Source organism: Gorilla gorilla, chromosome 18 (assembly GCF_029281585.2).
Source record: "Gorilla gorilla gorilla isolate KB3781 chromosome 18, NHGRI_mGorGor1-v2.1_pri, whole genome shotgun sequence".
In the NCBI taxonomy this organism is placed as follows: Eukaryota; Metazoa; Chordata; class Mammalia; order Primates; family Hominidae; genus Gorilla; species Gorilla gorilla.
In genome coordinates, this window is record NC_073242.2 from 100,229,582 (window position 1) to 100,243,811 (window position 14,230).

Sequence of the window (14,230 nt, forward strand, 5' to 3'; positions counted from 1 at the left end):
TTTCTCTCCTTAATCTTCAATCTTACTTTTCTCTACCTGCCCATCACCGCTCCCCGGGGTAGGCAAGCCTCTTGCGCTGGCTTGTGCTGTCCTACTTCTTATTTTGCAAACATAAATGGGATCACAAAACTTATTTTCTGCAACTTGCATCTTTCACTCTGTCCTATGGCTTAGAGCAGTGCTATTCTAGGTGCGGGCCATAGACCTTTTCTCCTAGTAAAGGGGGCCTTTATTTCCTGCTGCCTGCCCCCTGTAGACCCAGGATGCAGCTCAGAGGGGACAGGGGCAGCTGTGGCAGGGGGCTGGGCCCACTCAGATGCTCGTCCTCCTAATGCCAAGGCCCAGGCAGCCTGGTGTCTGTCTGATGGACCAGGGCCTGGGGAAAGGGGAGGAAAAGCTGGGGAAAGCTGGGCAGGATAGACTGGAACAGCAGCCAGGACTCCATGCCCCTGGAGGGCATCTTTTAGAAATACCCACATTTATAGATGAAATAATGTGGCATCAGAAATTGGCCTCAAATTAATTTAGATTGTCTCCTGATTTTCACTCTTACATCTCTCCTGTGCTTTCATGCAGGGTGGGACTGCTGAGGGGAAGGATTGGGCACTTCTTATTTTAATAGGTATTGTCCTTTAGGTTCTACCAATTTATGTGTATTTCCAAATTGGAAGAGCAGTTACCCCTTCTAAAGCCTTTCTTCACCTGTACAATGGGGGTAATGACAGTACCTATATACCCTAAGCTTGCTATGACAATGAATGAGCTAACATTTGTTAGGTGTTTAAAATGACACCCACCATATCATAAGAACTATTGTAGCATTTTTTGTTTGTTTTTTAGAAATGGGGTCTCATTCTCTCCCCCAGGCTGCAGTGGCGTGATCATGGCTCACTGCAGCCTCGAGCTCCTGGGCTCAGGAGATCCTCCTGCCTCAGTCTCCCAAGTAGCTGTGACTAAAGGTGTGTGCCACCTCGCCCAGCTAATTTTTTAAAATTATTATTTTTGTAGAGACAGGGTCTCTCACTTTGTTGCCCAGGCTGGTCTCAAACTCCTGGCTTTAAGCAATCCTCCCGCCTCAGCCTCCCAAAGTATTGGGATTACAGGCATGAGCCACTGCACCTGGCCCATTTGTTACATAAAGGATTAATGACCCTGTCATGGACTTTCACATTTTTCTTCCATTTCTTTCTTCTGACTTAAAGGAGCTCTTTCTTGTGTTTGGATACTAACTCTTTAATGACAAAATACATTGCAAATATCTTCTCCCAGTCTGGGCCTTGCCTTGTAACTTTTAACCTTTTTTCAGTTACACCAATTTTATTTTGTTTTGAGATGGGGTCTCGCTATATTGCCCAGGCTGGACTTAAATTCCTGGGCTCAAGGGATCCTTGTACCTCAGCAAACTGAGTAGCTGGGATTAAAGATACGCACCACCACACCAGCTTCAGTTTTTAATTTAAATATGGTGTGTTTCAATTTGTTGTTTTTTTTTTTTAATAATTTTTGCTTGTGGGTCTTGTTTAAAAAATTCTGCCAGGTTTTTTTTTTGAGATGGAGTCTTGCTCTGTTGCCTATGCTGCAGTGGTGTGATCTCGGCTCACTGCAACCTCTGCCTTCCAGGTTCAAGCAATTCTCCTGCCTCAGCCTCCCAAGTAGCTTGGACTATAGGCATGCACCACCATGACTGTCTAATTTTTTGTATTTTTAGTAGAGATGGGGTTTCACCATGCTGGCCAGGCTGGTCTCAAACTCCTGACCTCGTGATCCGCCCACCTCAGCCTCCCAAAGTGCTGGGATTACAGGTGTGAGCCACCGCGTCTGGCCCCTAATTTTTGTATTTTTAGTAGAGACGGGATTTCACCATGTTGGCCAGGCTGGTCTCGAACTCTTGACCTCAAATGATCCGCCTGCCTTAGCCTCCCAAAGTGCTGGGATTACAGGCATGAGTCACCATGCCCAGCCATAAACATGTATTAAAACAACACTGAAGCACCCGTTAGTGTTTGTCATGTGCTAAGTGATTTACATGCAAAAATTTTGTCTGAAACACACAACCACACTATAGGTTAGGTATTACTATTGTTACCCTACTTAACAAATAAGAAATCTGAGGCTCAGAAAGGGTAGGCAGCTGTCTGAGGGGAACAGATATAAAGTCAGCAGAGCCAGGACTCATAGGCAGGTTGTTCAGACCCCAGAATCTCTGCTGCCATTCCTGAGACAATCAGGACATGTCCTGGAGGGGACCAGGCTGGACACGCAAAGTGCCATAAGAGCTCAGAACCAGGGAAACGGCACTGTGCTGTGGATGGCCCCAAGTGGCAGGCCAAGGGGGAGTCGGAGCAAGTGAAGAGGCACAGATGAGGGGCTGCCCTGACTGGAGGTCCTGTGGTTAGAGGAGGAGGGAGAAGATGCGGAGGTGGGGCAGGGGTGCAAATATGCACACACACAAAGGTTCTTGCCCGGAGGTGTGCCATGAGGAACGTGGTGCTGTCCGCTCATCAGCACAAGTAAACAAAGAAGGCCAGGCAGGAGGTCCTGTCTCCAGCCAGGTGGACCAGAGTGGGAACAGAGGGAGCAGAGAGGGAAGAGTGAGCAGGAGAGGCTGTGATGAACCTGTCCCTGACCAGCAAAGCCATCTCTGTCTTGCGGCTGGCATGGACTGTCTCCTGGGCACCTTGGTAAAAGACTGGTGATTAGTTAGTTACAAGCTAAGCAGGGCTGAGAGTGGATGTAAAGGCGCCAAATTAGCTCTTACCATCTCTGGGAACTAGTACAAAGTGAGCTTTTCATCTGCTGAAATGCTGTTTATGAGGCAGTAAAATCCAGAGCCAAGAGGCATGAATGTATGCTGGTTAGGGTAATACTCTCCTGGGCAAGCAGCTGTGTGAAAAAATGCTTAGGAAAACCATCTAAAAACGTAGCTAGGCTGCATTGGCCGGGAATCAAACCCGGGCCTCCCGCGTGGCAGGCGAGAATTCTACCACCGAACCAATGCTCCAGCTGGCAGGGACGTTTTTAGTTGAGGCCACGACCCACAGGATGGAGTGGTTCCTTTCTAGCGGGCTTGACTTCTTGCCACATAAGCAGAAAGGTGGCAGGGGCTGTTGGGTTCTAATTTAGAGGAATAGGCACTGACTTTTTTTTTTCTAAATTGAGATATAATTCATATAACATTTCACATAACAAAAATTTCACCATTTTCAAGTGTTCAACTAGGTAGTTTTTAGTACATTCACAAAGTTGTGCGCCCATCACCTCTATTTAATTCTAGAACATCTCCATAACCCCAAAAAGAAACCAGGCATCTGTAAGCAGTCAGTCCCAATTCTCCTTTTCTTCAAACCCAGGCAACTGTTACTCTATTTTCTGACTATGGATTAAGAGGCACTGTGAACTTCAAACAAAAAGAGCAGAAGGTGAAGCTGTGTAAGTTCTATGATCTTAACTACGTATATATATTAAAAACTGGAAAAAATACATCAAAATTTGAACATTCATCGCCTCTTGGGGATAGTCTTGTTTCTTTGCATTTTTCTCTACTTTCCAAATTTTCTAAAATTAGAATTAGAAAACAAAAATCAAACACTCATATTTCAGTGAGAGGTCACAAAATATGTATCCCCGAGTCTTCTAGTTTCTCCCAGTAAAAAAAGCTCCTTCCTTTGAAGGCCCGCACTAGCTTATCCCTCCAAGTTAACTTATTTCTCCAAGTTTTCTTTTTCCAGGAGCTGCCAAAAAGCTTTCAGCTGCTGCATTGGCCGGGAATCGAACCCGGGCCTCCCGCGTGGCAGGCGAGAATTCTACCACTGAACCACCAATGCTCCAGCTGAATGCTATCCTGCCTCCAGCTGTTTTGTTGCTCTGATTCACAGTGGTGATGGCACAGCTGTAACCTGACACCTGAGATGGGTCCAGCATGGACAGCTGCTGGATTTTACCAGCCAAACCCATGGGAGGAGGTGGGGCATGCATGCTTGACATTCTGCTCAGCTGTTCAAAAGAAAAGTCCATGAATGGCAATGGGAGAATGCTCAGCAATTCTTTTGGCTCCTGTGGGCAGGTTCCAGACCTTACTCTGTTATCCTTAAAGATCTGAGTAGGCTTAGTCTTCCCTATAAAAAATTTCTTGACAAATTAGCTGAAACTGTCATTCACTTGTTTCTCTTGTTTTATGGCCTTGTGGGTTATTCTACTGAATGCTGTGATTTCTTTTACCACTGGTTGATTTGTCTTGTTTTGCTGTCTTGCCTCCTTGACTAGACTGTAAGCCTCTGGAGCACAAGGACTTTGTCTGGTAAACACAACTTGATGTATAACAGAAGTTTGCTAAATGTTAGATTTGTAATAAATGGAATTTAACTGGAAAAAAAAAAGATCTGAGTAGGTTATATCTCAGTTTACTCTCTGGCTGCTTTGGCAAAGGAGGACATCACCCCAAAGCTGATCAGTGACCTCTTGGTGAGGACAGAGACCCAAGAAATATGAAAGCATCAGGGTTCTAGATTACATCTGGAGTCAAATTCCAGATGCCAGTCGGCATAAATGTGGTTTCTTTTTTCTTTTTTTTTTTGAGATAGAGTCTTTCTCTGTTGCCTAGGTTGGAATACAGTGGTGTGATCATAGCTCACTGCAACTTCTGCCTCCTGGGCTCCTGGGCTCAAGTGATCCTCCCGTTTCAGCTTCCTGAGGAGCTGGGACTATAGGCGTGCACCACCATACCTGGCTAATTTTTGTAATTTTTTTTTTTGGTAGAGATGGGGTTTTGCCATGTTGCCCAGGCTGGTCTCAAACTCCTGAGTTCATGCAGATTGCCTCAGACTCCCAAAGTGCTGGGATTACCCAGCCCGGCCATAAATGTGGTTTCTTATAATGCAGTTTTCTTTACCTCACAGGTAAACAAGAAAATTATGTTAGAGGAGTCTGAAAGGAGAGCAGAGCAACTTCACTTTTTAAAGGCACTTATTTGGGCAAGAGAATTTTCAAGTACAGAATAAATCGAAGCTAGAGCTTTCTTAACCCTCCCACCCTGAGAATGACCCGCATGGTAAAGGCAGCCAGGCTTCTTGGTGGCTGGATGTCTACGGCCAAGAATCAAGTGCCCCCTGAATCCTGGTACTCCTCCCATGCTCCAAACCTTCCTGCCCTGAAAATAACTCTTTCCCGTGAATCCAGGAAAAAGATGAAGGAAAGGCTTCATGGTCTTTGAGGCAGGAAGGGTTAAGATCATGGCTGCTGGAGACAGCCTGCCTGGGTTCCAATCCGGTTCCAGTCTTCACTAGCTGCGAGTGTGTGGCCATGGTACTCAGCTTCCCTGTGTCCTGTCTGCAGAATGGGGGAGAACCACTGCTGCCACTGCGCTGGGTTGCTGCTACAATTATGTGAGTGACATACATAAAGTAGTCCTGGTTGCTTAAGTGAGGCCCCAAGGCAACTCCTATGACATCTGGCTCCCTGGGCCCCCGAGAGGAGGTGAGGGGTAGGGACGGAGTCCACTCACCACTGGCTGTGCCCTCCTGCTTTGGCAGGGCATCGTCAGGGGTGGGCTCTGCCTGCCTCTGCCCAGGTCTCAGCTCATCCGGCTCGTCGTCCTCGGGGGTGACCAGCTTCATCAGGCTCTGGTTGCACACGTTGGCCACTTCTTTGATGCCTGAGTCCACTGATGTAAGGAGCGTGATCTGGTTTGGATGCCTGCCTCTCTAAATCTCTTGCTGAAATGTGATTCCCAGTGTTGGAGGTGGGGCCTGGTGGGAGGGGTTTCGGTCATGGGGGTGGATCCCTCACGAATGGCTTGGTGCCCTCCCCATGGTACTGAGCGAGTTGAGTGAGTTCTTGCTCTATTATTATTCATGAGGGGGCTCGTTCTTTCAAAAAGCCTCCCACCTCTCTTGCTCCCTCTTGCCATGTGACCTGCTGGCTTCCTCTTCGCCTCTGCCATGACTAAAAGCTTCCTGAGGCCTCACCAGAAGCCAAGCAGATGCTGGCACCATGCCTCCTGTACAGTCTGCAGAACCGGGAGCTGAAACAACCTCTTTTCTTCATAAATTACCCAGCCTCAGGTATTCCTTTATAGCAACGCAAAATGGGTTAATATAGAGTGGTCCCAGCCAGGGGAGGCTTCTCTGAACCTCGTATTCCTAGTCTGGAGCTCAGTCGTCTCAGGGCTACATTAGGCAGACAGGCTGTCCGAACTGAGCCCCTGCTCTCCTTGTCATACTGGTGCCCCTGTGAAATGCGCCTATTTCTTCTCTTAGGACCCCTTCCTAAACCCTCCCACCAACAGGATCTCCCCAGCCCAAGGTGGGGCAGTATGAACTCAGAGGGTTGGAACTTTGGGGCCCCGGAGAGCTGCTCCAGATCTGCAAGTAACCAGGCAAGGTGTGGGGACAGCCAGCATCAGCCCCGGGTCCCTGGCTTTCCTAATCCACGTTTGGCTCCATCTCTTTTTCCCGAGCTGCTAGGGACTATGGAAGTGTGATGGATCCTAAGAGAGCCCGCAGCCCCCAGTGCAGGGTCCCTCAACTTCATAATCCCTTTGGGGCTTCTCTCAATTATTCTCTCCCAAAGCAAAGGATACTTTTCTTGCGGTCATCGTAGGCCAGGCAGGGCAAGACAGCAGTCAGGATCCCGGAGGAGTAAGGCAGCATGACGCGGCCTGCCAGCTGGATGAACTCCCGCATCCAGCACATGGCTGTCAGCTGGATGAGGTCATCTGGAAGGGGAATCAGGGGGTTCAGAGGGGCCAGCACGCGCAGCCCGAGTGCTCCCTCCCACTGACCATACACGTGGGATGGGGCTGGCGGCCTGCGGAACCCAAGCGCCTGACGGCTTCCAGCCTCACCAATGCTCTACTACCTGTGTGCTTTGCCTTCCAAAGGTGGAGACACAGGCTGGGACGGAGCAACAATCCTGTGCTAGACTGTAAGGGCAGCCGCATCCCTGCCCCTCTGCACTGGGACTCTGCTCCTCCTCTCATCAAGAGTGGAGTTAACTTCTCCACCCCTTGAATCTGGGCTGGCCTTGCTTCTTTGGCCAATGAGACGTGGTGGAAGTGATGATGTGGCTGGATCAAGCCTAGGCCTCAACAGGCCTTGCTCACTTCTACCATCTGTCTTGGAATCCCACTGATGCCGTATGAGCATGCCCAGGCTAGCCTGCTGGATGATGAGACATGTGGTCCAGCTGCCCCCATGGTCCCGGCATGACATGAGCCAGACAACTGCCAGACATAAGTGAGGCCACTGTGGCCCATTCACCCCAGCAACCCTACAGTTAACAGCAGGTACTTGATTGAGCCTAGCCAAGCCTGGCCCAGGTGAGTGGAACCATCCAGGTGACCCACAGACTTATGATAAGTGACTGTTGTTTTAGGGAATGACGTTTTGTGGTGGTTTGATACTCAGCAGAAGTGAACAGATACATAATCCCAAGCTCCAAGCATTTCAAGTCTCAGGGCCAAGGCCAAGTTCACCAGTAAGGAAACCTCCAGATCTTACTCCACACAGGCCACACAGACCAGGTGAAAGGACCTCTGTGTCTCTGTGGTGACAGAACCCAGACCTCCCTCTGTGAAACCCACTCCACCTCTCCCAGGGCCCACTGTCACACTGGCTAATATTCCTACCAGGAATCTCCCCTGCCCCCTCACTGAAGCTGAGATGGTGAAAGGGGCTTCTGCGGAGGTGGCAGTGGCAGTAGCAGTGGCAGCCGTGGCTGTGGGCCCTCCCCCAACACTCACCCGTGGTCTGGCAGTGGATCACCAGGATGTTGGCCATCTCAGCAAACTTCACACTGGAGGGGTTCTTCTTAATTTCTTTTAAGAATTCTCCAAGAACAACCTCACACCTATGAACAAGAACAGGAAAGTGGAAACAGCGAGGGTCAGCCAGGGCTGGAGGAGCCTCAAACCAGCCCCATTTCCGTGCTGGGTCAGCCACCCAGAGGGCGGCTTGGCTTTTGGACTTGTCAGGTGATCATTTTCAGATGCTGGGGGTTGATGGGCTCTTGGCTCCTCAATGCGGGAAGCACAAGAGCCAGGAAGAAGAGGTGATTTCCTGCCCTCCTGCCGCGGCCTCTCTGTGGGCATGAAGCGCATGGGCACAGCTGGGGGTGGCAGCAGGCAGCAGCTTCCTGCCCCTTACTCCACTCACATTTTGCGAATCTCTTTGCCATTGTCGCCCAGGATCTGGAAGAGTCCATCCAGGATCTCCGGCAGGTAATCCAGCAGGTTAATGTCTGGCACTGACTCCAGAACCAGGATCTGACCAGGGGAAGGGAACAGGAGGGGAAGTCAGCTCCAGAACCCTGTTTCCTGCTCACCAAGCCTCTGGGACTGGGCTGTAGGAAGGGGACCCTGCTGAGACATCATTTCCCTGCAGTGCAGGTGTCCCATGCAGGAGGAGCGTGCTGGCAAGGACAGCCAGCATTTTTTGTTTAATGTGCAGGGGAATGGCAATTTGACTCTAAGGAAATTCGGATGCCCAGGGGAGAAGGGGATGGATGGGGAAGGACAGAAAAGGCTAGAAAAAGTGAGATTGCTGGAAGTAGCACTGCTGGCTTTAAAGGAAACTCGGGTGTTTTCTGGGACAAGGAAAGAACTGGACTCCCTTCCAGGGCAACAAGAACCTGATCCCTTCAGGGCCAACATGGTGGGTTTCGGGGGCAAAGCTGAATAAGGTGTTTTTGAATTATCAGGTGTTAATGGCTATTCGAGGGAGAACATGGAGGGTTCCTATAGCCAAAGGGCCTGACAAGAGTGTGCTAGAGAGCAGATTTTCCAAACTGGAGGCTGGAGAAACGGTGTCCGGCCAGGCCTTACCCAGGAGATGATGAACTGCCGGGCATACTGGTTGTTGGAGTAAATCCTCTCTCGCAACAAGGGGATGAAGCTCACCAGGTCAAACTTGTTGCTCTCAGTCACAATGTCCTGTGGATCAGAGGAAAGTGAGCTGCCGAGAGCCCGAGACCAGGGCTGCCTGACCTCGCTGAATCACTTGCCCAGGGCTGGCTCTAGCGCTCAGGCGGCCACCAAGGAAAATGGCAGATCCTGAGCTAGGCATAAGAGGTCTCTGGAGTATTCATCCTGTCCCAGTCCACGGGATATGAAAAACGGGTAGATTGAAAGCAGGAATCAAAGTCGAGAGAACCAACTGAATGGCAAGACCCTACTCTCTGTGGTCTGGATGGAATGCCCAGGCCCCTGCTGTCAGGGCCAGAGTGGTGTGGAAAGTGACAGGCAAGCTTCTTTGCTCTAGGTGGCAGCAACAAAAGGGGACATTTTGGGTGATGGCACAGTTCTGTATTTGATAGTGGTGATTGAGCTCTATATTCTTGTCATAGAACTGCACACCAGGGAGTACATGTAAATTTAAAATATATTTTAAATTCAAGAAGAACATTCTCAATGACAGAATTTCTAAGCTTTACAGACAGACGGGAGAAACAGATTGTAGAAATAAAAGTGGGGACAAAGTACAAATACCTTTAAAAGGCGGTCTAGGAGCTCAGATCCGCTTTTCACATTGGGGTCTGGGTCGGCCGCCAGCTGCAAGAGGCACAGACAGGGGAGGGACACAGAGGCGAGGGTCACGGTTGGATGCAAGACCAGGGATTTCCTGCAAATCCGCAGCCGAGGCCTTGGTGCAGCCCGGAACATCTAGCAGGAACATCACCCTTTCGGTGAACACATTTGAGAAAGGCTGGGAAAGTGGGAGTGGGTACAATGGAGTTGGCTGAGGAGCAGATTCAGGAAATACCCTTCTGTTCAGGGACTTCTCCCATGACCCGCTGGGGTTCCTGTTCCCTGTTGCGACTGGGTCACGGGGTTGCTTCCCGTCAGCCTTCCCCAGGGGTTTCCAATCTTAAAGCGCTGGGTCCTCGTTCCACTCCTGGAGGAGGGGACAGGGTAGTTGCAAGGCTGATACTCTAGAAACTTCCGTGGCATTCTGCAGGGGCAGCAGCATTGCAGGGCTGCTCCGTGCCTGGGAGGGGAACTCCACCAGGCTGCAAGAGGCACGGAGGAGAGCATGAGCTTTTTCTAGGGCACTTATGAGCTAGACTAAGTGCAGCCCTCCCTAAAGGGAAAGTATGGTCTGGACGATGGCGTCAGCATCATCCCCTTCTACCAGGGAGGCGAGTGTTTCACAGACTATCAGCTTCTTCCCTCTACTGTGTGGCAGACTGATACTTATATCAAATGCAATCAAAATGAATTAAAAGAGAAATGAAAAAAGGTATAAATGCAAGTCCATTAAACATGATTAGATTCAACAGACAGTAAGTGTCCCTTGCAGCCACATGCTTGTTTGCTCTGCTTGCATCTGGGAAAAGGGGTCCAAGGTTCCAGAAGGTCAAGTGAGGTGGGTGAACCAAGCGCAGCTCAGTGAGGAGGAGGAAGAGGGCGGTTACCTTGCTCAGCCCGTCAAAGAGCACGTTGAAGTGGGGCAGCACAGCGCCCCGGGCCACCTTGACGATGTTGTAGAGGGCCTCGCAGGCATAGTAGCGCAGCCTGCTGTCTGCATCATTGAAGCAGGTCAGCACTGGCTCGATCAGCTCCTTCAGGTAGAGCCCTGAGTCCTGCAAGGGGGCAGGAGGAGGAGCAGACAGATCAGAATGGGTTGGAGCCCAGGCCCTGCAGCCTGCAGTGCCAGCTGACATCCCAGCTCCCTTGAAGGTGCTCAGGCCTTTGTGTGAGGGCTGGGCTCAAAAACCCTTCCCAAGCCTGCTTCCCAGGAGAGGGCCCATGCCTAGGGGACCAGGCTGCAAGGCCGCAAAGCCAGCCTTGCTGGTCTCAGGTGTGGACAGAGTGGTAATAAAACATAGGTCTGCAATGCCCTACTGGGTCTTGACAGGGAAGGCATCGGGATGGCCTGGTCAGCGTCAAGGCCAGGACTGGTATGTCTGTCCCTTGGGTGAAAGGCCCACCTTGCCCAGTGCGATGGAGCAGGCGGCCAGGCCGATGAGGCCCCCTTTCCGGCTGTGGGGGTGCTGAGACAGGGCAAACTCCTGGGACAGGGTCTGGATCACATGCTTGATTTGCACAGTATTGTTCTGGGCCACGAACTCCCGGACCAGCCTGGAGAGAGAGGAGAGAGGGGCTGTGGGAATCAGGCTACCTCTGCTGTGGCCTCCAGGGCCTGGGGCGGCAATGAAGAAGGGAGATGACCTGTTTGGAAAGAGGAAATGGGAGACAGGCGTCTCAGGGCAGCTCTCAGTTCTGTTGCTGGCTGAGTCATCGTTGTTTCCCTATTCTGGGTCTCAGTTTCCCTTTGTGTACAATGGAATAAGGAACAGTGGTGCTATCTCACTTCTGGGAATCTGAGAGAATGCAAATCAATGTGTCACTGGGGACCAAAAAAGTGCAATGCATTATCAGTTGATCAACTGTCTTTATTCAACACTTACTCAGCTTTCCATTCGTGCATCTCAGAAATTCTCTGCGTCTGAGCGACTATTTCCAGGGACGTTGCTGGGACACATAGCTGAATCAGGCCCCAGTGTAATGCGTAAGATCCACATGCCAACAAATAATTGTAGCAAAGTGGCACCAGTGATATCACAGAAGCAAGAAAATGCAATGGGCTCAGTCTCCTCGGGCCGTCCAGGAGGGCTACAGGGAGGTGCCAGCTGAGTCAGATCTTAAAAACAGTAACAGGCACTTTACAGGTAAAGAAAGGAAGGCAGAGCACCTCGGGCACAGGGAAGAGCCTGGCCAAGGCCACGCAAGCTGACATGGCACATCTGGGACAGGATGAGGGCTCCAGCGTGTGGAGGGAGAGGCTAGAGACAGGTAAAGAAAAGACGAGCCGGTGAAAGTTTTCCAGCAAGGGATGACACGCTCAGCCCCATGTTCCAACTGGACATCTCTGGTGGTGGCTTGGAGAAGCTGGGCTGGGGCAGGCATGGGTTTGACGGGAGACTGATGCTGGGGATGTTCAGGAGAACACTGTAGCTATGGGGTAAGGAGGTCCTGAAATGTGACTGAGGCAGTGGGAAAGAGCAGCAGGGACTGTTTCTAGAATTAAATGGAAAAGCAGTAATAGCTGATATAAGAGGAGAGAGGAGGGTAGGGTAGACGGTGCCCCCAGGTGTCTCCCTGGACAGTGATGCTGACAGGGAGAGGAGCAGGTCGGAGGGAGGCTGCCTTCGTGGGAGGGAGGGGCTGCTGGTCACCCAGGGAGGATGACTCCCAAGGCAGGCCCTGCCCTGAGTGGAGGAGCTGAGGGAGGCCTGGCTCCATGACAGACTAGTCTGTTTTCAGAGCCCCATGGACACAAAGGCCAGGCCTCTGCCCTCCCAAATCTCACATGGCATGTGGTGGCAGGAGTGCCCCAGATCACTGATGGAGGAGAGGCAGCTGGGGTGGTCAGGGGAGTTTTCCTGGAAGTTGGATGGAGCTGGATCTTCAAGGAGGCAGAAGGGAAAGACACGGGCCTTCCTGGCAAAAGGAACCCTGTTAGCAGAGGTGAGGATGCGGAAGTAGCCAACCTTGTCTGGGGCCCCAGAGAACAGTACAGCAGTGGGATGGGCTGCTGGTGGTAACTGGGGAATCTCCAGTTAGAAGAATAGATTTCATGTACCAGGGAGCTGGGCATATGAAAGACTGTCTTAAGGAGCCTGGAGATGCTTGTGAAATGAGGACAGGAAGCGTGAGGGATGACACTGGTGGAGCCACTGAAGGTGGAAAAGGGGCAGTCTAGAGACCTCAGACTTTAAAAAGTAACTGCAGGCACTCTCTCTCCTTGCTTTGCATCAAATCATGGCAGGTATCTTGCTCACCTGTTCCACAAATGGGGTCTCAAGTTGACTTGAAGAATTTTAAGAACAGTCATGTCCAAAAGGTGTCCATTAGTCTGTGTGGTTCCAGCTCAGGAGCTTTCTAACAGTTAGAGCTAGGACTTTCTAGTAATTAAAACCAAATGTGCTGTCCTGTGAGACAGCGAGCACTCCGGCAAAAAGGCTGTTCAAAGAGGGACCGGGCAGTGGTTCGGTAAAGATTTAATACAGCCAATCATATGGAGCACCTATCATGCGCCAGGCACTGTTCACGCAAGAGGTGACAAAATAGGTCTCGCTCTGGGCTGGTGGACGTTGGAGAGGAGATGGGTGCTTCAGGAAGGAGCTGTACAAGTGGCCTGTGAGTTGCCCCTTGCTTTCGTCTTTATGGGACTGGGACTGTGGATGAACCCAGGGCCTCTGGATAGAATGCGAACTCCAGTTCATAGGCCTCAACTCTCAAAACAGCATACTAAGGCCTGGCAAGGATGATTCTACATCAACTTGTTTGGTCTCCCAAACTGGACAAACCAGCCAGGTGAGACCCAATCATCTGGCAGAGTGCCTAAGTATTGACAGACACAGCCCCTTGCCAAAAGCCCTGCAGATGCTCTACCAAACAGCTGGAGCATTGGTGGTTCAGTGGTAGAATTCGCGCCTGCCATGCGGGCGGCCGGGGTTCGATTCCTGGCCAATGCAATGCAGTGTTGCTTTTTCTGCCTTTTGCTGGCCAGTTTTCCTCACAGAGAGATCCTGCTAGAGGAGCCAGTCAGTCTCTCCAACTACACCAGACCTGCAGCAGCCAAGGGTGCCCACAAATCTGGAACCACACTTCCCTGCTAAATGCACACATGAGAGCTGCTGGGTTCTCCAGAGAAACACTCACTATGGCTGTGGAGCCATGAACTTGATGCCTTCACCTTAAGGGGACTCCTGTTGTGCTGTCCTCAGCCTTGGCCAGTCTTCCGCAGGAAGCTGGCATGAAACCTGAGAACAGTAACACAGTTTAACACAAGACTAAACGCAGAATGTGGTGGGAGGACTCAAACAGTAACAGTTTAACACAAGACTAAACGCAGAATACAGTGGGAGGACTCAAACAGTAACACAGTTTAACACAAGACTAAACACAGAAGGCGGTGGGAGGACTCAAACATCAGAGGGGGAAAAAGCCCCCCAAAGTTTTAATATACTTTTGCTACCAAGAAAGACTCAAGCTCTAGTTTCTGTCGCAAGGTCTGAAGGTAAATCAACTGGACACGTACACCCTCCTGCTTCCTGCCTTCTCCCTCCTGCTCTGCAGCCTGAGTGTTCCATTCTTGCAACTGTGCTGATGTGGCAGCATCAGAGACTGGCTTCATATTCTGTTAATCAACTTATATGCAAGGAGGCCCAGGAATGGGGTTAAAGGGAGGTGCACACACACAGCTGCTCACATCTGGAACATTGGAGGTTC

General features: G+C 50.7%; 1 protein-coding gene and 1 non-coding gene across 2 annotated transcripts in view; both read right to left on the bottom strand.

Moving 5' to 3' along the window:
- VAC14 (VAC14 component of PIKFYVE complex) overlaps nucleotides 1-14,230 on the bottom strand; it is a 114,012-nt gene that overhangs the window by 88,021 nt on the left and 11,761 nt on the right. The window contains exons 2-9 of the mRNA XM_004057923.5: nucleotides 10,924-11,074; nucleotides 10,408-10,575; nucleotides 9,482-9,544; nucleotides 8,819-8,926; nucleotides 8,151-8,260; nucleotides 7,739-7,845; nucleotides 6,578-6,712; nucleotides 5,501-5,650 (exon numbers count right to left, since the gene is read on the bottom strand). Coding sequence (XP_004057971.3) covers nucleotides 5,501-5,650; nucleotides 6,578-6,712; nucleotides 7,739-7,845; nucleotides 8,151-8,260; nucleotides 8,819-8,926; nucleotides 9,482-9,544; nucleotides 10,408-10,575; nucleotides 10,924-11,074 — 992 coding nt within the window. The remainder of the gene's footprint in view (nucleotides 1-5,500; nucleotides 5,651-6,577; nucleotides 6,713-7,738; nucleotides 7,846-8,150; nucleotides 8,261-8,818; nucleotides 8,927-9,481; nucleotides 9,545-10,407; nucleotides 10,576-10,923; nucleotides 11,075-14,230) is intronic.
- Nucleotides 3,754-3,824, bottom strand: TRNAG-GCC (transfer RNA glycine (anticodon GCC)). The gene has a single exon. It is a non-coding gene; the product is annotated as a tRNA-Gly (tRNA).